Consider the following 26,111-nt stretch of genomic DNA (forward strand, 5'->3'; position numbering starts at 1 on the left):
CTCAACACAGACAGCATGGTCAGAAGGAAAATTGATAAAAGAAATTACAAATGTTGTATTGTTCGATACATATGCGTACCGAACCGAAAGCACTGTATCAAACGGTTCAATATCGATACGAATATCGTTGCACCCCTACTTTTTGGCAAACATAGACTTTTTCATACCTCTTCAAAGTCTTTTTTTAGGGCTAAGATCAACTTTTAAAGTAAAAGTTGGAATTAGGTTTAGATTGAGGGTTTAGCACACAGTTAAACCTAGGGGTAAAAATCTTAAGAAGGTATTACTGTCAGTGAATGTCCTCACAAATATAACACTTACACTCTGTCAGATCAACACGATTGGTGTAGCTAGTGGTGTATTTAAATCTGTATTAAAATGTTGTGATGAGCAGTACTGAAAGCTGCACTGAGGTCTAGCAGGACAAGGACAAAGACAAGACCACTGATAGAGGCCATAAGATCACTAGGAACTTTCACTACATCTTTATCATTTTCTAAATAGAAAATATGAATTCCAGATTTCATCATTTAGTAAAAACAGGGACTGACAGCAGGGAGAGGTGATATTCTACAACACAGGAACATCAAAACAACAAAATCAACGACTTACCTCTGGGTTAAGTTTTCCTTCTTCTGGGCTCTGGTCAGGTGTGGGCTCCAATTCATGCACTAAAAACCAAGAGAAAAGATGTGAACTATTATATCTTTAACCAGGATATAACTTAGGTATAACTTGAATTATTTGATCAGTGTTCATCAAGCAGCATATCTGAGCCATCTACTAGGTTTCTTAAAGATTCTTTTTAAAAATGATGCAGCTGCATTAAAAAAAAACAGCAGCAAATTATAAATAGCCCAGGGAACAAGATTCAGACTCAGAGAAACTAGTAAACAGAGCATCCACAACAAGCTACACCGTCTGCTTGTTCTTAAACCCCTGTATTGAATGCTTTCAATCTTGTATCAATACACCAATCAGGTATAACATTATGACCACGTGCAAGGGAAGTCAATAACACTGACTAACCCATCATGCCACATTGTAATCAGCGGGATATATTAAGGAACAGCTGAACATTTTGTCTTCAAAGTTGATGTGTTAATCGCAGGAGAAATGGGCAAGTGTAAGGATTTGAGTGAGTTTGGGAGCCAAACTGTGATGGCTAGATGACTAGGTCAGACCATCTCCAAAACTGTAGCTCCAGTGGAGCGTTCCTGGTCTGCATTTGTCAGTTTCTATTAAAAGTGCTCCAAGTAAGGAACAGTGGTGAACCAGCATATGGGTCATGGGTGGTCAAGGCTCACTGATGCACGTGGGGAGCAAAGGCTGTGTATAGGGCTGCATAGCTGCGGACCAGTCAGGGTGCCCATGCTGACCCCAGTCCACTGCCAAAAGCGCCAACAATAGGAATCTGAGCATCAGAACTGGACCCCAGAAGTTGGCCTGGTGTGATGAATCACATGTTCTTTGACATCATGTGGATGGCTGGGGGGGTGTATGAAAAAACCTGGGAAACACCCATATAGCTTCTGTATTGAGCTTCCAGTTCATGGAAATGGTATTCCCTGCTGGCTGTGGCCTCTTTTAGCAGGATAATATGCACTGCACACTTAATGTGTTGACTTGGTTTCCAAATTCTTCAGATCTCAATCCAATTGAATCTGATCCATGGATGCCCACTTCGCAAGTTACAGACTTAAACAATCTGTTACTAACACCTTGACGCCACCACAGCACACCTTCAGTGGTCTAGGGGAGTCTGTGCCACGATGGGTCAGGGCTGTTTTGGCAGCAGAAAGGGGGCAAACGTCAGGCAGGTGGTCATAATGTTGGGCCTGATCAATTTATCAGGCCTTGGACCTGCCTGCGTAAGGGAAGAGCAGCTGTGATCCAGTGATGCCAAGAGTGACTCTGAGAAAGTGTCTGAGACCCCGTGGCCCATAGATGTCCACACAGTTCAGGTCCTGCTGAGATTCAGGGCTGGTGTTGAGACTCACAGTGCAGAGGAGACCAGGTAAACCGAACAGGTGATCTCCATGCAAGTGGGAGATGAAAACCTTGGTGATTCGCCCTGTGTGAAAAGCACATCACATTTTTACACCTTCATATCAAGTCGGGCATTTTGCTGTAAACTGAATTAAACTATATGCACTTAAAACAGGTTCATGTCAAGATAGAGATGAGGAATTTTTTTTCTTTTCATAAACAACACTGTGCACTGTTTTGTCTGTTTCATATTTATGAGCACTTATAAAAGGAAGTCTTAATTAGCCTACAAACAAATGATTTGGGGTATGGAAAGGCATGAACAGATTTGTTTCAATGACAGGAAGTTTATTCAGGGGAAAACTTTTTTTTATTTTTCCAGAAATATTTAAAGGACAGACAGACTGTGTGTGTGAGGATCTGAAGTGGCACACCGGCTCTGAGCTGGCTCTTCATTAGCTGGGTCTGGGTTCCCTCTCCGCAGTCAAACAGCCAGCACTCCCCGTCCGTCCGCAGCACCAGAGCCGAGGCACCGCGGTGAGGGGACGGGTACGCCGAGCCCGTCCCGAGGAAAGTCAAATCCATGGTCATCCTCCCGGAGTTACAGAAAACTGTTTTTTTACTATCTGCCACACAGTAGCAAGCATGCCATGTCAATGAAAATACTGTCGCCCGCTGATGACGTAGGATGCGTGACGTGTCCGGTTAGGTACGATTGGTCGTAATTTTAAGATCACATATCAAAGACGATGTTATATTCCCTCTGTATCCTATTGGGGAAACTGCGGGGAGAAATTGAACTGGGTAAAAATATGACCTCTTCCACAAAATTTCTTAATTCTTATTAAGTTAAAAAAGTTTCTTTTATCCAACCAAACACTTCCTTCTGAAATATAAAGCTTATGTAGATATCTCCTACTCTTTCTGTAAGCTTATCCGTGGACATGTATTCATTTTTTTTATTTTTTTGAAAATGTACCCATTCACAGAACCTTCGGAAAGACATTGCTGCTCTGATCTATTAATGTCCAACCTGATTTTCTACTGTTTGTTTGTTTTTGTTTTGATTTTGGTTGGAATCACAGAGCTCAATGTGAAAGACTCATCTGTTGTATTTTTTTATCAGTCTGATTTTGTTTCATGCAAAATTGCTATATCTATAAAAGCAAAACAATGAATGGGAAACCGCTTTTTGACCTCTTTGTAAAGGATCTGTCCGGTAAATGGTGCAGAGAGTGTTCAGTGTCCTCCTTTCCACCACAGCTTCAGAAGTGTCCATTTTGCAGTGAATCACAGAGCCACCCTTCCTGATCACCGTATTTAGTCTATTGTTTACCGTGTTACCAGCTCCAACCCACCTCCAGCAGACCACAGCAGTGTGCTGGGCCCACCACGACTGAGTGATAAGAGTATCACCATCATTTCTGCAGCTTACTTCTCACCCCCTTTTGGTATACAGCCTCTGTATCGGTTTTCCAGTTCAGCTTGTTGTCAGTATGGATGCCCATGTACCTGTACTTCTTCAAAACAAAGGACGTCACAGCCTCGGGCCTGATGCTGTCAGGGCCAGCAGCCCTGCTTTGGTTCTCAGGCTGTCTCCTAATCTGGCCAGAAGTCACACTCAAACAGAAGGTGTTTAACCGATGTGGGGGTGTTATCTACAGAATTCACTTGAAGAAGTGCAGCGTGGAGGCCAGTGTGTGGTAGAGAAGGCAGTAGAAAGCTGTGAACTAAAGAATCTGTGTAGCTCTTTGCTCTCTCCATAGAGTGCTCACTGGCTGGCTGTCACCTTAAACCCAGAGATCTTCTTTCCACACCACACATCACTTATGTTGTTCGGCTTGAGCTCAGCCTCCAGCTTCCTCCTGTAGGAGTCCTTGCAGTTCCTCAGCTTCCCCCTTAGGTCGGGCTGCACTCTCCTCAGTTCTCCTCTTTCAGCTTTCTTCTTTTTATTAAGCAGTTAAGATCAGTAGTGATCCAAGTCTTATTGTTCTCAAAGCAGCATGCAGTCCTGGGCTGGTAAGTTGGCATGTTTACAATTTGATGCATTCGGTAATGCAGCCATGAAAACTGTTAGTTTCCTCTTTAAGTGGTCCACAAAATACATTCCAGTTGTTGACTCAAAGCGGACTCATGCATCGTCCTCCTAACAACTGGACACAGCTAGCTGTTTAGACGAACGTACTTTGGTATCAGCAGGATTAAATTATAGTGAGAATATAGAGAGAATTCAGTAAGGGTTCAAAAAGGAGGTCACTGTAGTAAACTGCCTGTTAAAAGCAGTTTAAAAGATGAATCTGTTAAGAAAGAAAAGGAAGAAAAATAAATGGGATTAAAAAAAAAAATAATAAATTGAAAGACAAGGGAGCCGATGTAAAAATAGGTTTTATTCTGGAGTTTTCACACCTCAAGTATAATAAAACAAACATACTGCACTCTGGTATACAAACATGACTGCACCAAAAATCAGTGTCAGACTGCATGGGAATACTTATGAATACTGAAACTACTAAGAGTCACATGAACTAACCACTCATCGAACAAAACAGCAAAAACCTCAAACTGGACAATTACAGTCAACATCTTAACAAACACGTGAGCAACACACCGATGACATTACAGTGTTTACATATCATTAAACCACTGAAAAGTTTGCATTAAATCTAACATTTATTAGAGAAAGCACTGTATGCTCAATGCTACAGTTACACCATTTCATAACAAAACAATAATGTCAATAATTATAGTGTGGCTATCTGCATGGTTAACTTAATGAGGCATGGGAGTGACTATGAAGGGACACTGTAATTTGTGCAGGCACTTCAATGTATGCGGTTGGAAGGTCCTTGAGTTAAAGTTTTACAGTGTAAATCGATGGATGACAATTTAAAGGAAAAAGAAGGCTGGCATGGTTACAGGGAGCATTCACTGCATATGAACCATGAAGCACTTCTATCCTGATGTAGGTGCCCTCTCCTTGTTAAAATACTCATTTTCTTTCTTTAACCTGTCAACCATCTCCATTTTACACACATCTCTGAAGACCAATGTGCAATGCTGCCAATGCCCCTGTCATAAAGCAGTTTAAAGTCTTAGAAATATGATCAGAGCATAGATTGAATCCTGCATTTTACATGAAACACTGTGGTATACCTTTAGTTTATTTGCTATTACAATGCAGCAATCTGTCACAGAACTGAGCAAAAACAAAGCGCTAACAGAGAACCTCAGCAGGTTAACGGTCAGCAGTGTGTCCTACTGGTATTAGGTCAGTACATCAAACTGACACGTGGATTTTTACACTGTATAGCCGACTTGCACTTTATCACAAAGATATTTTGCCAGTCTATACAGTGCTTAGGCACCATTGCTATTCAGTACGAAGGACTTAATCAACCAGGGCTTTTCAGTCAATATTTTCTAATCCAAATAATATTTTCCAAACAGTTCACAGTTTACATCACTTGGCTGAGTCAAAACAGACTTATTACATGAGGAGCACTTGTGCTAGAATACATAACCTGTGTTTTAACCTCGTGGTGGATCATAACACTGAAGAGAAGCTTGGCCTGTGAGTTTGTACAGTCTGCTCAGACGAAACAATAGTAGTAAAACCAACATACCTCAATGCCACACACTGTGCATCAGACCAAAAAAAAAATACATTTAACAACATAAATGAGTATCTAATGATTATATACTGCACATATTTTCTTAAGTATTCATATAACACTTAAGCAAAATTGTTCATTTTATGGGATACATTCTTCATAAGACCATTCCTTAAGGAGTGTTGAAGAGAGGCTTTTCAAAACAGTTGAATACAAAAAAACATGAATTCAAAGAAATAAATATTAGGTGACACAATTAATCAAACAAACAAAAGGCTGGAGTGGATGTTAAAAGGTTGTCTGCCTACATTTTTTTTTAAAATATATAACTTTCATGTATTTTCCCTTCAGAAAATCTCAATTTTAGTGAATCGGTCTTTGTTTGCCTCTAACAGAAAGGCTCTCCTCTTCAGTCCTCAGCTCTGCTAGATGTCTTATACTGGGTATTAATGAGAAGAGGAAAACTGACCAGAGCCTTATTTAAGGTGGACAAAGGCAATACACAAATACATACTGGATATTACTAAATGTTATGAAATTGAGGTCATTTCTTGCAAGCTTGCAAGAATACTAGAAGACGGAGTACAAGTAAAGAATGGAGTTTGTGCGTGCTAACTGAAGACAGCAAATATCAGAAATGTACACAACAAAATGACAGATTAGTCATTATTAGATTACAGATACAGTGAAACAATAACATATTAAAAATTAATGGGAAAAAAAATTCATGAAATTTATGCAAATTTAGTGCTGAGTTTTTGATGGAGCAGCATGGAAAATAGATGTAACCACTGCCCATTTCCACCACCAGGTGGCCATCTGGCTTTGTGCAAGTTTCTACATTATGCACATAATGGAGAAGTGTAATTTAAAATGAGAATGGCTGATCTCATTTGAATGCCCTTCTCTTCACTTTCCACTTTGACTGTTCACAGATCCAATAAGACTGGTTTGGTGAAAATGTAGCAGCATGGATACTGTGGTCTATTTTTAAGCATATGTTTAAAGTAAGGCAATCTTACAAAATCTGTGATTAGGTATAAAGCAGAAAAAAAAAAGAAAAGAAGAGAAGGCCATTATGACATGAGCCACAGTGAGTGTGCCCTATTTCTAGATGGACTTGGGGCTAAAGTTGACACCTGGCCAATCATAGGTGTCCGGCAGGAAAGATTCATAGTCGGTCTTCCAGACAGTAGCCCGCACAAAGGCGTCCTTGTCCACTGGCTCAGGGTAGTGGAACGCCATGCCTTTAGCATAGAGATACTCCACCACCTTTAGTGGGAAAGAGAAAATTTATCACTGACCAAACGTAAGGGGTGACACAGGAACAACAACATGACTTTGACCAAAAGGAGAACAGTGTTTGACAGGTTATGTTACGGTTTGTCTGGCTGCAGGGCATGAATTTCTTTTTTTCAAAAAATCCACTGAACACAGAGATTATTTCTTGGAGACTGTTAATATGTAAACTGACCTTGACAATAACCAAAATTTAAACTGGAGGAGGCTTACCTTGACAGCCATCTGGATAGAGACCTCCCTGATGTTGGACAGAGGAGGGTAGAGTCTGCCTTCTGCAAGCTCTTTATCTGTCAGCTGCTCTGCAAGTGTCTGAAAGGAACATAAGATTGCATTTACAATAAAGAATAATTTCTAGGTCACAAAAAACAGACAAAACTACTACTACTGTTTGTCTACCCACACTAGTCATGTGATTTTGGCCAGTTGTAATTACAAAAGTAATCAAACCCCTTCTAGTACTATTAACACCATGCAAATCACAGTGTTTCTGACACTGAACAGTAACAAAAACACTGGCAACAAAGCACAGTGATCATCTGTTGCACTGATTAGTGTTAATGTATCAAATGCAGCCCAGCAAAGAGAAGCTCTTCATCTGTTATGCCAGTCTAGAAAGAGAGGGAAGAGGAGACATCGAAGGGTTAAACAGGGCTGAGATGAGCATAAAGTGAATATAGAATAGAAGAACAGAATGCCTTTATTGTCACTATACAATTGTACAATGAGATACAGAGCATCTCCTACTCAGTGCAAACATGCTGGGGGGGTCAGTTTTGCAGCACTATATACATATGAACAGTATTAACAGAGAAAAAAATATATAAAATGTACGAATATACAAACCAGTGTAAAAAAGTAAATATGTAATAAATAGTGTTATGTATATATGGATGGATATAAGGGTGGTTATGGGCTTTGGGAAGAAACTGTATGAAGAATATGCATACATGAAAGAGTCAGCAAGACAACACAGGATGGAGTGAGGGAAAAGTTAAAGATGAACTTAAAGAACAGGTAGAAAAATATTTAGTAGTGTCTTCAGACCTTGGCAGCCTCTAAGAAAACCGTGTCACTGATGTGTCTCACTCCACTCAGGATCACAGCCAGGCCCACGCCTGAAATGCATGAAGACCAATTACAACATACTGCATTCAAATTTGCATGATGTAATGCAATTCATACCATCTTAAGAGTGCTGCATTTAATGTAAATAATGAATAATAAATTTTTTCCCCCCTCTCACCTGGAAAAATGTAAGCGTTGTTCCCTTGTCCTGGTGTAAGGACGCGACCATCGCTCAGAGTCACTGGACCGAAAGGGCTGCCGCTCGCAAAAAGACATCTTCCCTGTGAGACACAGAAACAAATCTTGAGAGGTGATGAGGTAGGAAAAACACAATCTGAATGCATAACTTAAGAGTTTGTCAAAAAAGACAAAAAGCAGGAAAAAAAGTTAAGCCTAGAAAAAAAAAATGTGTACATCTGTCAGAGTGTAGGCCTCCTCTGCTGTGCACTCTGCTTTATTGGTTGGGTTGCTCAGGGCAAAGATGATTGGCCGTTCATTCAGGGTTCCCATGGACTTGATGACATCATGGGTAAACAGACGTCCAGCTCCTGCCACACCTGGAAAAAAGGAGAGACTGATTTATTATTACTGTTCAAAGAAGGTCTGAAATAAGACTACAACCTTTTTGTAACTGACTGAGTTTATTGCTTATATTAACAAACAATATTTTAATAAAATAGATATTTGTATAATTCTTTCTGGTTGGCAAGCAGTGCTACAAAGCTACAATTATATGAATACAAAAAAATAAATAAATAAATTAAAGGTCCACACCAATGATAGCTGTAGGTTTGATGGCATTGACAGCATCTAGGAAGCTCTGTACATCCCCTGGACTCTCATGGGTAAATGCTTCCTGGTTAGAGTCAGTTCCCTGCTGTCTGCCCTGGAGTCACATGTGACACATTAGACACAATTACTAATAAACACTTGTTCAGTGAAAATGCCGTTGACTGTTTAGACCGTGGACCAGCCAGGAAGGTAGACAAAATTGTATCATTTTCTTATTATAAATTCCTGTGTCACACACTTACCTTTACAAGTAAGCCATCTTTATCATACATCCAGATTTTCTTCCTGGCCTCAGCTTGGGTCATTCCCGTCTCCATCATGGCCATCACAATCAGATTGGCAATTCCAAGGGCAGCCTACCAAATAATAAATAAAAGAATAAATAAACAAAATAAAAACACAAAAGAATTTACACAAAGAAAACATGAACGATTATTCTCTAAATAGACAATGGAGCAACTCCTCAGGTTTTTTGTTCTGTTTGTGGTCAGTCGGGAACAGTACGCTTCTTCCAATTGTGCCTTTTTTGCCATTTTCAAATACGTAACTTTCATATAGCAAAGTCAAGAGAACAAAAAAACAAAGAAAATCTTGAGAAGTTCAATTGATTAAAAGGATGAACATCAGCTTACCTCTCCTGCTCCCAGGAACAGCACCCGGTGTTCAGTGATGGGTTTGCCAACTGCTCTCTGAGCTGCTAACAGACCGGCAAGAGCTACAGACGCAGTGCCTGGAAACATGTAGACAAACAGAAGAGTAAACAATCGAGTCTCTGCCTCAAAGACATCCAAACACTCATGATAATTTGTCTAAAATCAGAAAGATTTTCAAGGAAAACAGCTCATGAATGCATCTTATTTCAGCATCACTCACAACAGATGATTTCTGAAATGCTCCACAGTAATTTAATCCAACAATAAAAATTTACATAGAGTTTCAGGTGGACTCTAATAAAGCAGCGATCCTTTTAGAAACAGCTCCAGTAACTTAACAGTTAAGGCCGTAAGTCATTTGTATGGATGGGCCTAAACTTGCAAATCTTATAGAACTGTTCTTAGGAAATACTCCGATCTGTAAATATTGCTAAACTTTGAGCCTTTGAATCAGCTGGAAAAATACATAAACATAAAACTGTAAGTTAAGCACTTTGTGTGGTGTAAACCTGAATGTGAATTAGGATGACAGAGTCATACAACAAGGTAGACATTATCTGCACCTATTTAACTACAGTAGTCTCAAAGTGCTGTGTCAGGGGTTATGTGTGAACCTTGGATGTCATCGTTGAAGGTGCAGTACTTCTCCCTGTACTTTCTAAGGAAGCGGAACGCATTGTGGTTCCCAAAGTCTTCAAACTGGATCAGCGTGTCCTGCCCGTATTTGTCCACGACAGCTTCCATGAACTCATCAATGAGATCATCATATACTTGGGAGCGGTCTCGCTTCTGGTACAGCCCCATGTAAAGCGGATCCTTAAGGAGAGTCTAACGGGAGGACAAGGGCAACCATGAGAAGCCAAAGTAAACACAGTTATTATATTTCTCTTCTCTCACACATGCAATAAACAGAAAGAAAAAAAACAAAACAAAAAACCAACACCTAGCCTTCCTACCTCGTTATCCGTCCCAACATCGATCACCACAGGGAGACATTTCTCAGGTCTGATGCCAGCACAGGCAGTGTACAGGCAAAGTTTCCCAACAGGTATTCCCATTCCATAAACACCCAGGTCCCCTAATCCCAAGATACGCTCTCCATCAGTTACTACTACTACCTACACAAAGAAGAGATGGAGGAAGCACATTAGTTGGAAAACTGAAGATTAAAATTTGACATATTTATAAGCAACTGTCATATCTTTATGACACATTTTTAGACTTTTTTTCCAATGTAATATCTGAAAAGGTTTTACTATAGTGAGGATTTTGAGACTTACTGCAACATTAGTGTCTGGCCAGTTGTCAAGGATGGAGCGGATATGTCCTCTGTCCAGAATGGAGATAAACAGGCCTCTAGAGAGATAAACAGGATGACAGTTTAGCTATTGCAGCAATCGTGATTAAATCCTAACTTTAACTAAGCAGAAAAAGAAAATGCATCTTCAGCATAAAACCACTTTTTAACATTATGTGCATAAGATTCAATACGCCTGCCATCAAAAATAAAACACGTAAGAGCTTTTCCTGACTAAAGCAGGTCTCCCTTCACTCAGTAAGGTCTCAAAGGTCTCGCCTGAAAGGGGCTTCTGTCCTAATTGTAGAAGAATCAATAGGATCTTGCATACATAACATTCCTGCTCCTTTAGACTGAAGATAAGAGCTGTGTTAGTCATATTTGGATAGACAATCTCAGACATGAACACAGTATTATTTGTCCTTGTAAGGATATAGCCTTCAGAACTGGCTGTCAATATGCTGTGTCAAGACATATAGCAATCTCTCTTCTCTTCCATATCAAGCTTTTCTGCACACCTCTGGACGATTTCCTCCCAGCGACAAAATACCTGGCTGTGTAGGACTGGAGCAACAAAACCTACATTAAAAACTCAAATTATCTGCTAAGGCCTTACTTTGGTCTTCTAAAGATATGTCCATACTGCGTACAGGCAAGCCCTACAGTGGGAGTGTAAACAATCGGCATCAACTCCTCTATGTCTTCCATCAACACCCTATAGAAAAGCTTCTCATTCCTTTCCTGGATGCCCATCAGGTAGATGTACCTGTATGGAAAAAGAAAAGTTAAGCTGTGTACAGGAAGACAAATGCTCGGTTTTTATTTAAAAACATGTTTACGCTTTCCAGTACAACAAGAAAAATGCATCCTTACTTCTCCAGGGGATCGTGCAGCTTTTTGAGATTTTTCTGAAAGCGCAGGGCCTGGATTTCCTGAGTCTCCACTTTGGGAGGCAGCAGACCATGTATCCCCAAAATCTGACGCTCCTGAAGGGAAAAGGCCATACCCTGTGGAGGAACACAAAAACATGACATTTTAGCTTCTTCAGCTCTGCCTTTCTTTTCCTGACTGCCACCGTCTCCAAACCACACACAGCAGGTCTCACCACCATCTTTTTCCACTCTTACTGCTATCCTTCTGTCACAAATCACCTCTGACACTTGCCTCCACCCGCTCGACCCTGCCTGCACTCTCATGAATAATATGAGGGGTATTTTTAATGTGTGTGGTCAGGGTTGTTTTCATTCTTCAGACTACTTAAAGAAATTGAAAGAAAACTTGTCTGAGAGTTCAGCCTGTATTATAGAATAAAAGGTGGCCTTGTGTTTATAAGACATGTTCATATAAATCTGCACTTGCTTCAATAAATTGCTCCACCTAGTTCCCATTTTTCTAGCAAAATATTAAGAAATAATGGGTGAGTCAAGATTTTTGCACACTACTGTATATTGCGTCTATTATCAACCTCTACTTGGGACGCTAAAAAGTACTAACGCAACACCTCCTGTAACCGTCTGACATCAAAGTCTGCTGTAGCCATTTCTTAACAGGACCGTTTTTGTGAAATTTACTGGCAAACCATAAAAAACAGGACTCCTCCTGCGACCTGTAGTTGGGGGCAGGGCTTTATTTGTTTATGTCAACCATCCCCCTACTCATGGCTAACGCATACCACATTTCTGTCCTGTTCTTTATAAAATATAGCAGTTTCTGGACTAACTGTTCATGTACTGTAATGGAGTTTGTTTAGACGGTGCACTGCCTCATTATGGGACCTTTAACTGAGTTTACCTTTTCAGCATTTACAGAAATAAATTCAGGCTGACGGAATGAAGAAAAACAAAACGAAAGCAATTTTGCAGCAGGAGAAAGACAGACGAAGAGTGGGGGTAGTAGTGGAGGAGGAGGAGTAGCCTCAAAGAAACCAATGAAGACCACTGTGGGCTGAAACACCCCAATTTTTAAATGAGAGGATGGGGGAGGTGAGAGGTGGATGCAATGTGTTTGCATGTCCGTGCAGTGTACAAGAGCATGTGTTCATGCATTTACAAGCTCCTATCCGACTGAAATATGGGCGTAACAAAGAGGCCGCCATGCCTGGGGCTGCAGAAGGGGGCGGATTATTTTGTCAGAATGATGAATGCTGGGGCTCCCCTCGAAAAATGCTGAGTCATGCTGATAGAGCATTTCACTTCACACAGCTCTACCAATCAGTTCCTTTCAGCGCAATGCCACATGCTGCAAACACCTTAATCTAGGATTTGTCCTTTTGCATAAAATTGAAAGTAACATTTTTGTAAGATTTCAGCAGCTGAGCACTTCCCTATGAAAGACCATCTTGAGCAAGCCCATGATTAGCACTTTAGAAATGCAATTTCAACACTTCCAAGACAGGAATATACTGGATAAAGGTATTAATACATTCTGTACAGTGAACACTTGCCCTGCACAGCTCATACCTACATTTAGGGTGAAGGAATTTGAGATCCTAGCCCTTTTAACAAAGTCATACCAGACTACATTTCAAACACAGTGACCTTTACTGCTACAGTACACTGCTGATGCAGGTCACATCAAGTACTGCTCTTATATTTGTAATCTAGAACTAGCTGGCATGTTCTCGTTTAGAAACTGAGACTTTTAATGCAAGAAGAATTTCAAGTTGACCTTAAAAAAAAAAAAAAAAGAAAAAAAAAAGCTGAACCAAACCATGGAATTAGGTTTGTGCCTCTTTCTTGAGTGCAAGTGCATAAACTCAATTTGTAGAGAATTTACTATAATGCAATAATTTTAATTTGAGCAAATAAATAAATGGATTTTAAAGTTTTATCTAATGCTGTTTACTTATTATCTCAGTTATGTATGTGGGTGTCCTTTTCCTGGATGCCTGCAAACTCTCGGACTCCCACTCAGGATTTTTAATAGGTGCCAATTACAGTCATTTTGCCCATGCCTTTAACTTTAGAATACAGCATGCCATATAATGTCTGGCAGCGCTTGGTTGCTGGTTGTATTGTGAGGTAGTCAGGGAGGAGGGGAGTACTGACAGACCTGAAAGCAGCTCTATAGGCCTTTTATATCAGCGTTTTTCTATATACAGTCTTCATTGCAAGCCTGCTTTTACAAACCATTATTAAATCAAGTATGGAGCTATGCAGGAGCTCAAAAACTGGCTGAAAAAACAAACCCCAGTTTGTGGGACCACTGGTCAGCTGGTCTGTGTCCAGTTTGCATGTAGGTTGGAATTTCTATATTTATCTGGTATGGGCTAAGTTTAGCAAAAGGTCAAATCACCTCAAGCAGCAAAATGTACATGTTATAAATATCATTTGTAACTCTCAGTAGTTGGCAAACCTCCTGAAAAATCAAACCCTCCAAACCAAATGCTTCACAGCATCATTTCAATTTAGCAAATACACGACACTGTAATTGTCTCACTTGTATGCGCACTGCTAGATACCCTGCTGTGAGCATTTTAAAACCGACAGCGAAAATCACAAACACCTTAAAGAAAAATTCAGAAAGCAGCCAAATAACAATGTGCTAGACAGGCATTGACAGACAGGCACCGTTCATCATAAATAGTCAATAGCTACAGATATGGGAATACAAATAACTGAAGCATAAACTTATTTTACAACTTTTGTATTTTGGTTGCAGACTACTAAAAATGGTTATGCTAGTTTATATCAGTCACACACAAGCTTAGCCCCCCACTATTCTTTGTCTGAGATATAAACAGATATTGGCATCTGCAGTGGGATAGACTATGGCATTTAAACGTGTGGAAAATATACAGGCCTAAAATTTAAAAGCTTACATTATAACCAATGTTATGACATCTTGCAGTAAATTTCTACCCATTTCTGGACACTGTAACCAAACAATAACATTTCAACAATTCATTATAGTTATTTTCTGTCCAGGCACACAGAGAAAAATAATACTTCTTCACATAATGACATAATTAACATTGATCAAGACAAAAACGGGCTGTCATCACAGTGTCTTAAATACCCCAACACAAGGTAGGTCCACCTACTTTGTTGGTGCGAGGGCTGAGCATGAGGGGCTTGCCCTTTTCTTTGGTGTGGACCCATCTGCAAAGAGAGATGCATGGCCTCAGAGACCAGGTTGTCCTTAATCTGGACAACATGGTAGACAGTCACCGGTGTGAGTCCACTGGTGCTTTCTAGAAGATCCACTGGTTTCTGAGGGAGACAAGACAGGGAAAGATGAAAAAATACTGACCATGTGCAAATGATTTGCACAACCTGGCTGTAGAAATGATTATAGCTTTACTGACAGTATTGTCAAAGTATTGATGTGCAGCACAGTGATTACATCACCATGGTGACACATTTCAGATTTTAAGTTGTTAAGTCTTAACTGTCTACATGGTGCATTACCATTTGGGCTTTTTGGCAGGTTAGAGTCAAAGACTTACTATTAATTATTCTTGTTTCTGACAGTCAAACCGTGCAGTGCACTGTTACCAAAGCCTTTTAATATGACAGTATCAGATTATCACATCTTAATACGTTATAAAGCTAACCGCAGTCAGTGCTGTCAGCTTACAGACACACACACCTATTCACAGTAGCCAATGAATCCTCTTTGTGTGCATGGACAGCACTTGAGGATTACAAATGCTGGAAGCAGTGGCCAACATTAATCTGGACGTGGCCTGAAGCGATTTAGTGTGCGCTCTAAGAAACAAAGCTTTGACAGATTGTCATAATCCCTTTCGTGATGAGCTCTGCATGAAGACGCAGAGCAAGATAAATCGCTATGGCATCATCCAGCAATGGACCGATGGGAAAGACAGGCAAACAACAGGGATCACATGACAGAAAGCAAGACTCCAACTAATAACTGCAGAAATGACCTGGCATGTGGACTGCAAACAAGAAGGAATGCAAAGATTTTCACTACTTTTAGACTAAAGCAAAAAAAACCAGTAAAGAACTTGGAAAGAAAGTGATTGGACTTCTTTAAATTTTGTGAAGATGTTAAAAGAGATGTAAACCACTTCTTACAATTTTTTTGTATCTAGCAAAATTCCTGTTAGCCTTCCTTAATGTCACAGGAAATGCAATTTGACAACATTGCAGTTTCTATATCAGTTCCTTTTAAATAAGCAGCCAAGGCTTGCATTTCTGCAAAAAACATACTAAACTGAAATGCAAGACACACAAGGAAACCATAGCAGATTATTAGAAATAAGAATTAACAAAGTGTATTTTTCCATTGCAATTTAATCCCAGTGAGGCTTGAAATAGAATTTGTATTCATTTCTTGGCCTGGAACAACATGCAGCTGAGCTCAGCTGGAAAAAAAACAAAGTTGGTGTCAGTTAATGTGACAAAAGGCACTCATGTGTGCGGTCAGTATTATCCTGCCCCCTTCCTTTCCTTGTTCATCCACATTTTATCATAATTAAAAATTACCAACACAAAATGAAGTTGTATTAAGCTAAACAAATATTTAAAATACAATATGCTATGCTGATGAGCAGCTATATCAAAACAAGAAAACAACTGAAAAGCAAATTAGCCTATCCTTTTCTGATCAACAAATTCAAGCACTTCACACTGAATTATGTATCCCTCTATTTGACCATAATGTCTGGATGAAGGAAACAACAAGTGGAGCCAGCTGGACGAGATGCTGCTTAGAAAGCAGCATTAAAGCGGCAGACTGCATAAGCAGCTCCAACAACCAGCAGACATTTTAATGATGTGTTGATTTGATATCAAAGAGGAAGCTGTCTCGATGCAGCGTCTGTGAAATGTCAGTCTTTATGACTCAAACTGTACAAAGATCTTTTCTTGTTAGGTTAGGTTTGCGACCTCTTTCAGAAGCAAAAAAAGGCCACGGCTAATGGGAAGGATAATATTTGATGTGGTGTTGATACCAAATTATTTTTCCATTTGTAGCAAACAAGGTAATCTTTGTACATGTGCCAGCTTCGCATCATTATTGTAACACAGAGCATGAATGCACACCATTACAGCCAGAAAGTGCTTGGGACTCTTTGTAGGAGTAATTGTCTGCAAACAGAGTATGAATGGAGACAAGAAACCTGCCTATAATTATGCACCTGGACTGCTCTAAATGGGAATCAAAATGATAGCAAAATTGTGCTGAGATCAGAAAATGTCCAGCATGAGCTCACCAGTACTGCAGCTAGATACAGATGCTCTGTAAGTTTAGAAACCATAACTTAGAAACGTTTAATTAAATGCCATTCAAAATCAGGCATCTCACTTGCCATCTGTCTTCCTGTGGAGTACTGGTAATTTAATTTCTTTGTAAACAGGTGAGACAAATAAGGCAGTACAATTTAAACTGCTAATAAATCTTTTCTTATTGGTTCTGGAATAATAACTGGTGCAAACAACAACTGTGTTAACTAAACCAGTCATAATGTAATAACATGCATTGTATCCACCCTCTTGTGCACACTGGGCACCTTTTTTCAAGCTTCGAATCTCACCCACATGCATGATTTTAAGTGTAAATCTTTTATGGTCTCACATGATCACGGTAAAGTGGTTTGAAGACAGATGATACTTTAGGTTATTAGTTTCCTCAACTGACCAGACAGACTTAACACAGCTGTTAGGTGTGGCCTTACTAACAGGTTATTGTTCTCAGTCTTTCTCACTCACCCTGTCAGTGTGTCTGATCACTGAACGTAAAAAACCCACCGGTGGAGGTTAAATATTAGCAGAACCTGCAATAAAAGGCAAGGAAATACTCAACTGTCCCAAGCTTTAACACTCAAGGGAATGAGAAGATAGTTGGGGGCAAATGCCAAATGTGACCTTATAACATGTTGGAGATCTTTCAAAAACAAAAACCCCCAAAAACTGATATCCACCACAACTGCAAGCCATTAGCCTCACAACCACAGGAGCTAAAAGCTAACCTTTTGCAAACTTTAAGTTAAAATAAAGCAGAGGGTGTCGTCATTTGAACACCTCTGTCACCTAAGTCTTAATGTCTGAAGCTACTAAACTGATTAAGCACACCGACACCAGGCACTTTTTATTCGGATGACTTAGCTAAATGCAGTCACTTACTCATCACAGCCCTGCTCGTTGCCATCTCTCTTGGCTCAGTAAGCAGGAAGTTCTCAAATGACACACACTTTCTACAATTTAGAGAACAACGACTCCGCTTACCTGCTCTTGAGTAATATAATACTGCCGTTCAATGTCTGTTAGGCACAACTCTTATGATATTCGCTGTGCCTAACTTCTGTGGACTGACCCTGGGATTAGCCTGCCTGCCAGCACACATACACCAGATTGAGACGCGAGGAGAGGACACGCTGTAGAAGAACCCGGCCGCTCGACCAATCAGATGCTAGGGTTCCCCCTCTCGATTACCGTAAATACTCCAACACGCGCATTTTATTTTGCTCATGTTATGTCATATTACTAGCTCATCCTAAGCTGTGGTACTGTATTGAGTAGAAAATTTGTTTTTGGCTATGTGGTGCGTGTGTGGTTTACATATTTATCTAAGAAGCAAAACATCCCTGTTCAGTCTTAGGAAAAGACATCTCTCTGGGATGTGTCAGGAAGTGCATCCATGGTAAAGAATCTGCCAAATCAGACATGCGGAGCTACCAACTGTGCTCACCCCTTGTGAATAAGGAAGTATCTACCATATATTTATTTGAAGGCTACACAGAAACTGGTAGATAATGATGAACTGAGTTTATTAGTGCCTATGCTCTGAGTAAACACTCATTGCTCCCCTAAACTAACCTACAATAATATTGACAGATTAACAGATGTTAGGATATTGCTAGAGGTCTTAACAGAAGAATGCAAAAAGATCACGAAAGGAATATTTATATATTTATCTGAAAGCAACAAAAATGGAATGTATATTTATTGGCATGATTTAATGAATGCTAAATGTAGATTGTACATAAAAACTGACAGTGTCTTTCAGTCGATATGTATGCTGATATTTTTTTTAACACACTATTTTATACAAGAGAATGCATTTACATTTTAAATGCAATTTAAAATACAAATTTAGCGAAACAAGCCAATTTTCTAACAGTTTTTTCAACCCTCCCCCCAAGTGCATTATCATAAACTGAGTAACGAAATATACATTCTATATTCTGATTAGTCATAACATTTCCCCCTCGTGTTGCCAAAACAACTCTAACATGTGGACATAGAAACTGTGGGGGCTTCCTGTGAAAGCTGGCAGATCATTTGGATTCTGTGGATTTTGGGCTGAGACTCCCATCTGTGCTTGACAGAGTTAGGATTGGAGTTGTGTTTCCTGCTAGGGAGTGTTGCTGCCTGAGTTTCCCCACCATTACATTATTATACCAGTGCAGTCAAATATGACATCAAAAAAATAGTTTTAGTACTGTTTTATTAATTTTCCAGCAAGAACAGAAACTCCAAAAGAGATACTATCAATATAGAGAGAATTAAAAATGTCACAGAAAAATTCTCCCAAATGAAAAGCTGAGGCCTCCTTGAAGCATGGATACAACATAAATAGGTGCCCACAGAAACATGACTCTTATCACAAAGTGACACATGATGAAAACAACAACCGTTGAGCTTTTTGAAGAGCCATGCAGAAGGAAAAGGACACGTTACATTCAGCAAGCTGGAAGTATTGAGGTGTACCGAGGCACATTTTCTACATTGCTTTAAACACTTAAAATAATTAACTTCGGCTCAGTACCGACATGTGTTACAGATACTTTTCAGTGACGTTATTGCTGGCTTTGCTCTACCTGCAGCTCAGAAGAAATTTGCTAATGCAAAATATGATCCTTTGTGTTTGACTTAAAGCAAAATTCCTTTTGATTAGGTGGACCGCAGTTTACTGGCAAAAAATAGGGTGAACTCCTGTATTTCTGTATGTGCTAGTGACACTACCTGTGCTTCACTGTGATGTTTAAAAGAACCAACTCGGCTTTGCTGTCTCGTAGGTTGTACTTATGGCAAATCTCATGTATGGCTCAATTCTTTGGAAGTCATACTAAGTTGTGCAAGTGAAAATGTGCCTACAGCATCTGTATGTAGGCTACACCATGCATTACAGGTGCAGACAGCATGAGAGTCAACAGTTTTAGAACAACTTACATCTGCACAGTTAACAGCTAAGACTCGAGACAACTTCGACCTGTGTGTGGCTTGTATGGATTTTAAGGAAGGATTCAACTTATTATTTGATAATACGAAAGGAATAAAACATTCTTATTCTGTTGTGTTGCTGGCAGTATGTTTCACGTACACTATATGGACAAAAGTGACAGGCCACACCCTTTAATCTTTGAATTCAGGTGTTTTCAGTCCTGTGGTATAAAAAATCAAGCATCTATACAGTCTACCTGTACAAACATATGTGAAGGAAGTAATAAGATGCTAAACACACAGTTACACAGTAAGAATGCCACTGTTGCAATGCCAGTTTGTATTTATGTGTGTCTGTGGATGGATTTTGTCACTTTTTCAAATGTATTTTATCTTCCATTATCAACTTTAAGGGTTATTTTTTGCACTGCTGACTCAATAACTGCAGTGATCTAAACCTCCTCTGGCATTCACATCAGGACAAAAACTGTGCACTGGGAGCTTCATGGAATTGATTTCCATCCCAGCTCCTGTAGGGGTAATATTTAGGTGCCCCAGTACTTCTATCCATATAGTGTATTTCAGCATTACAACTCAACTCGTACATTCTTTGATCAGTTAACAGCAGAATATCACATTTCAAACAGTGACATTTGAGATGGAGGGATTGAGGCCACAGAATAAAAGGAATGTTAAATTAACTGGGTTACGTTTGGCACTAGCGTTGAAGAGTTTTGTAAAGCCAGTTTTAGCTCCACAGTTCAAGAGAATGTGAGAAGCTCTTGACTAACAGACTATGAGGCACAAGCCAGCAGCCTTCACCTACTGCTTAATGTTCACCTGCCATTTACCTGGGTCTATTTTTTTAATTCTTTTTATTTGAGTTTCATGTATTAATCTGGCTGCTGCAAACCACTAAAAAGTTTTGAGTACAAATAATTTCCTGCAAAGGTTGTAAAGTATCCATATACTTCAAAATATAGTATACCGTTGTTTGCATGAAAGCTTTCTGTGTGGCTGTCTTGGAACGAGAGGATAGTATATGTTCAGTGTAAAACAGACCTTGCTTGGTGCATCAAGCAAACAAGAAACCATAGCTGTCTGATAGTCAAAAATTACTACCACAGGGCATTCCACATTCAACAAGAACACAATTCACTCCAAATAACATGAACATGGGTTGTAGCAATGAACAAAGAGCACAAGAAAAATACAAACACAAAAATACTAGTCATTGCGAAATATAGTATGTAATTAAATCTGACTGTATTTTTTACAAGTTGACAGGCCGTTTGGAGCAGTGACAAAATGAAGTTGCTGTTAGAGTGTTAAACTCCTTATGGGTCATCGTGTAGCATAATATGATGGATTATTTTTCCAATAAATACATTCAGAGACACACCGGAAAAACACCTTCTGTGTCACTATTATTAGCTGGTGAAACTCACCGCTGGAAGACCACTTGAATTTTTGTTCTGAAAAGGATTACAAACAGTAAGAAGTAGAGAATAAGTACAGAATCTTGTAAGAAAAACAAATTGAAAGCAAGCCTAAAACAGGCTTAAGCTATCAGTTATTAATAGCGTAGGGAGGTGATGCCAGCAGCTGACTGTTCCTTCTTTTGTCATTTGCAAATGTTTGTGGCACAAAATGAAATTGTTGTCTGATCGATCAGAGCAAACCTCAGTTAATAAGGAATGTCAGCTGATTGCTTTAAAATATGCTCATGTAAATCAAATCTTTGCTGCTTGCATTGGCAAATGTGGTCCACATTTCTGACCTCTAACTGCCTGAGAACATCTCACGACGAAGCTGGAAGATTGCTTGCTTAAGTCAGGGGGTTGTTTTATCACAGCATATAGTGCGTTGTTGCAATAGTACCAAAAAAGACAAAAGCTGCTAACACTATGGTCTAATGTTTAAGCAGCATATTAAACCACGGGCACCGCTCACAATGTAAAGCACTATGAGCATTTGGGAGTGCTACCCGGTATGATGCTGTGGTGTACCTGCAGTTGAAATTCATCATCAAGAGTTGGGAGTCTGTGGCGTCTGTGGTGATGGAGTTCTGTGCTCTGGGAAGCCGGGTACTTTTCGGTTAATGTTTGGCTGTTTGCTTTCTTCCATCCATCCTCCTTCTTTCGCTTTCTTCCCGCTTGCTTTCTCCTTTCTCTGCCTGCACAGTTTCAGTGCTCGGGATATAAACACATCTAGGTCAAACAGACGCTCTTTTTGTTTGACAGGAAGAGACTCCAGGGAGTCAGCGTTTACTGGCTGAGAAAGGGAAGAAGTGGAAGAAAGCGGCTGAGATTCTGTGGGCTGGAAAAATTGTGTGGTGGTGGTGGGGGAAGACACCGTTTGATATGAATGAGGAGGATGTAGGGAGGTGGGAGATGAAGGAAGAAGTAATGGGAGGGCATTAGAGGAAGACATGATAGGGCGAAATGGGCTTAGTCTGCCTTCATCGTACTCTGATGGTTGCCGCACAACCTCCGTGTAGTGGAAGACTGGAGTTGGGAGGTCAGTAGGGGACAGAGGGAGAGGTGGCGAGGAAGTGTAGCAGGAAGGTGACTGCTGCTCCAAAGAAGGACTGGGACTGGGTGAGTGCAGACGAGACTGGGTGCTCTCAACCCAGCGAGAGATTTCCTGGAACAAATCCCCTGTCTCCTTGTCTTCCTCTTCCTTCGCTGCCTCCTCCTCCTTCATCTCTCCCAGATCCTCCATGCTGCCACCAATAGGCTCAGGAGGCACAAGGAGGCTGTTAATGTTACGCTTCCAGTGTGACAGATCAAGGATGAGCTTAGGCTCTGAGTAGTGTTGAGGTTTTCCCTCTCGCCAGGCAATTTTATCCAGATACGAAGGAGAGCCCACTTTGTAATCACAGGAGCGGCCACAGTCAACCTCCCCGTATCCCAAACCGCAGGCACGTTCCAGAGAGGAGTGAGAGTTTTCCAGGAAGCGCTCCGCCGAGCTGCTGTGGGAATATTTGCGTGGATCAACCTATATGAGACAGTTGGTGAGGGAAAAGTAATTAATTTCAATAAGCAATTAATTCTAGTTGTGTTGACTCACATCCCATGTGTTCAATGAAACTTAAGCTCATGACAGAATAAATACTACAGAGAAAGGACAAAAGCATAGTCAAGTGTGACACAGTCAAAAGTTGCCAGAATAAGTTATCAGCAGGTCTGAAATATACTCAGAAGCCTGGCCATGTAGGGTTTTATATGTAATTAATAACATTTTAAATGAATTCTGAATCTCTGTGGAAGCCAGTGAGAGGAAGCAAGAAGAAGGGGGAATTATAGGAACTGAGACAATATGGTCATCTCACTGTGACAAGAGCCAACAGGGTTACAAGAACTGCTGACACTTGCAGTATCCCTGCTTTAAAATGTAGAAAAATTATTGACCAACATCCAACATCTTCACATATGTCTTTGCATAACAAAGACATTACAGTACTAGTAGTGCCAGTACAGCAGTCTCCTAGTATCTAGAAAAGGGAGGAAGCATATCCAACCTGAGCCTCCTCTACAAGTGAGCTGGAACTGGCCCGGGGGTCTCTCTGCACCTCCTCTTCCTCTGTAGTGTCTCCCAGGTCAGAGGTAATGTGACAAGGGGGCACGCAGCGACACCTCCCACCTGATAGTTGCCAGCACATAACTGTTGATAAACTGTTTTCGTACCTGCAGAAAGGCAGAAATTACAAGTCAGAAGTAAATAATTTGTGCTCAAACACATACATTTAAGTTGTAATCTGAAAATACACGAATGAACAGCTGAGATTGGTAGTTGATTTGATGAGAAAATGATCAACAGATCATTTTTAGTAGTATTTTTATTATTAAAACATACTAAGAATGACTAGGAAAACATGATCCAATTTTCCCCACTGGTGATTAAAAAAAATCCACACACCTGTCCCACTGGATGCTGGAGGCCTGACTATTGCTGTTGCTGAGGCTCTGCTCAGTGATGAGGCTGTCCTCCAGCTCATCCTCAATGCGGAAGGGATGCGATGAAGTGGGCTCGTCCTCTGGACAAGAGTACTGCTGAAGGAAGGGGTGAGACAACGCCGCTTCAGCTGTCAGGCGATCCATGGGGTTAAAGGTCAAGATACGCTCAAGGAAGTCCACAGCTGGGAGGGGAAAAGAAGGTGTGGGAGTAAAGCCCAAATTATATGTGTTAGACCTCCAAACATCTTCACACGACTCCAGCATCACTTCATCTGTCACAGGTCAGAAGAGCTGTGGTTTTCTATATCTTTTTTTCTCCCTTCTAACACTTCCATTATTTGTTCCCTTCATACTTTAAAGTCCTTGACCTTCCTCTTCTCCCCATCACTCACCCTGAGGATCCACTTCAGGCAGAAGTTCAGAAAAGGGTTTCTTCACCTTCCATTCATGACTGACATATGAAGGCATCACCTAGAAATGCATGGTTAAAATATTAGTTATGTTTCATTATTTTATTTATTTATTTTGTTTACATTTAAGGCATTCCACGCTGAAAAAAAGACACATTTAACCTTGTACAAAATTAAGCCTTTCAGAACATCAGACTTTAATAACTTGATTAATAAAAATGATAATATCTCACTATTCAAAGAAAATTTGGGGAAAAAGTAAAAGCAATAAAATGGTCGGGTGAATGAAACATATATTTTGTTTATCATGCGTCTTTTTTTGTTAGATTTATTAAATTGAAAATGCAAGTTCACAGAGGTGAAGCGACAGTCTTTAGTCTACATTCATAACAAAAACAGGGGGGAGTGCATGATTATTTCAGATATTATAATATGTGCAGTTCTTGACATAATCAATATTTCTTTTTCTTTTATAAATTGCTCTCCAAAGCTGGGAAAATGAATGTCAGGCTTAATAATCAGTCAGACATTATAATGCTAATATGACTTGCAGCAGCCTCTGATGTTTGACCTGTAGCAGATCCTGCCTGTCCTCCTCTCTCAGCACCGGCACTGTGTTGAGAATCAGCTGCATCTGCTCCAGCTCATGAGCTCCTGGGAGCAAGACACAACCAATCAGAAGCAAGTTCAGAAGAGACAGAGGATCAGTTACATAAGCTGGGGGGAAACGTCAACTTTAAGAGTCAAGCATGAATATCTGGGAGATGGAAGATGTCAATTTAAAGACACAGTAAGTTAACAGCTAGGTGGAAATTACTACTAAAGCATTCAAATTTCACACCACACCCTGTGAAATCAGTAAACTTGAAACTTTGGGCACACTGTTCTTTTGGCCACTCTCACATTAAGGAATAAACATCCTGCAACCCATTTACACTGGCAGACATCTACTCTAACTACCCTAGCTTGTTGCTGTGCCTGCATCAACTGGGAGGAATCAGTTGTCGTAAGTTTCCACTCAGTTATAGTTCACAAAGAGCATTTTACCTCTGACAGCTGGAGGGAAAATTCATATTTTGAAGTCACTGAATGCGGAGTAATCAGAAGTGTAGCATGCTTCTGTGGCATGCAAGTCTTCTTCTAACACAGAGCAGCAAAGCAGCATTTTCAGCTCATCTGACACATGGTGAAGTTCCCTTTAAATGTTTCATAAAGCCAATGGACACCAGCAGGTGGAGCTATATCAACAGAGTCGTAGCTGCAAGAAATATGCAAGCAGTGGTAGTTTGTTTGAAAGGGAGAATGCGGTCTCCTCTCTGGTAAACAAATATATGCTGTTTCCACTCTAGTCTGCGGGTTAAGTAAAAGCCAAGGAAAACACCTCTAACATCTGATGTATTAAATTAAAAAATGCAGGAACACTAAGGAACAAAGAACACCTATGTGTTTATGATGCCATGCCTGTGGTGTAGAGGGCTGATGGAGGTCAAACCAGCCTGTGAGGAAGAACTACATCTACTCTGGAGAGTGAGAATTTCTCTATCATCATTGTCATTCTAGTCAGGCAAAGAAGTAGTGTGCAGAAAGAGAGCAAAGTGTCTTTGGTGGAGGACACTGTCAAAGGAAAAGAAAAAAACCTCTCTTTTTTCTAACTGGATGGCATCACTAGTGTGATGCAATTATTATAATTATGTTCAGTTCAGTTCAGTTCAATGACAACAACAGTTATCTCAAGGTGCTTTACATTTTAGAGTAAATGCAAAAACAAAAACAAAAAAAACCCCCAAACAACAATCAGATGAGCAAGCACTTTGGTGACAGTGGGAAGGAAAAACTCCCTTTTAAGAGGAAGAAACCTCAGGCAAAGCCAGGCTCAGGGAGGGGCAGTTATCTGCGGTTTGGGGT

The 26,111-nt window shown here is 40.2% G+C and overlaps 3 protein-coding genes across 5 annotated transcripts in view; all 3 read right to left on the reverse strand.

Annotated features, from left to right (window-relative positions):
- Positions 1-2,694, reverse strand: part of elac1 (elaC ribonuclease Z 1) — a 6,499-nt gene extending 3,805 nt beyond the window's left edge. Inside the window, exons 1-3 of the mRNA XM_005722003.2 lie at positions 2,424-2,694; positions 1,868-2,074; positions 613-671 (exon numbers count right to left, since the gene is read on the reverse strand). Of these exons, the coding sequence (XP_005722060.1) occupies positions 613-671; positions 1,868-2,074; positions 2,424-2,580 (423 nt within the window). The 5' untranslated portion in view covers positions 2,581-2,694. The remainder of the gene's footprint in view (positions 1-612; positions 672-1,867; positions 2,075-2,423) is intronic.
- A 1,664-nt stretch (positions 2,695-4,358) lies between these two features.
- me2 (malic enzyme 2, NAD(+)-dependent, mitochondrial) lies at positions 4,359-18,043 on the reverse strand. The gene is made up of 15 exons (XM_005722006.1): positions 17,900-18,043; positions 14,752-14,920; positions 11,583-11,716; positions 11,326-11,475; positions 10,693-10,768; positions 10,369-10,530; positions 10,027-10,240; positions 9,392-9,489; positions 9,002-9,115; positions 8,742-8,853; positions 8,382-8,524; positions 8,146-8,248; positions 7,947-8,017; positions 7,113-7,211; positions 4,359-6,872 (listed from the first exon to the last, which is right to left on the reverse strand). Exons 2-15 carry the CDS (start codon positions 14,863-14,865, stop codon positions 6,711-6,713), a joined length of 1,752 nt encoding a protein of 583 aa, XP_005722063.1. The 5' UTR covers positions 14,866-14,920; positions 17,900-18,043; the 3' UTR covers positions 4,359-6,710.
- mapk4 (mitogen-activated protein kinase 4) overlaps positions 14,864-26,111 on the reverse strand; it is a 24,379-nt gene continuing 13,131 nt past the window's right edge. The window contains exons 5-10 of one of the 3 annotated variants that reach the window (XM_013914608.1): positions 24,778-24,860; positions 24,189-24,267; positions 23,759-23,978; positions 23,361-23,526; positions 21,847-22,837; positions 14,864-14,920 (exon numbers count right to left, since the gene is read on the reverse strand). In XM_013914608.1, coding sequence (XP_013770062.1) covers positions 21,866-22,837; positions 23,361-23,526; positions 23,759-23,978; positions 24,189-24,267; positions 24,778-24,860 — 1,520 coding nt within the window. In that variant the 3' untranslated portion in view covers positions 14,864-14,920; positions 21,847-21,865. Of the gene's footprint in view, positions 14,921-19,104; positions 22,838-23,360; positions 23,527-23,758; positions 23,979-24,188; positions 24,268-24,777; positions 24,861-26,111 lie in introns of those variants that run through there. The other 2 variants (XM_005722005.2, XM_013914607.1) reach the window with 2 other exon arrangements.

This window comes from Pundamilia nyererei, unplaced genomic scaffold (genome assembly GCF_000239375.1).
Source record: "Pundamilia nyererei isolate P.nyererei 1_Seehausen unplaced genomic scaffold, PunNye1.0 scaffold00006, whole genome shotgun sequence".
NCBI lineage: Eukaryota > Metazoa > Chordata > Actinopteri > Cichliformes > Cichlidae > Pundamilia > Pundamilia nyererei.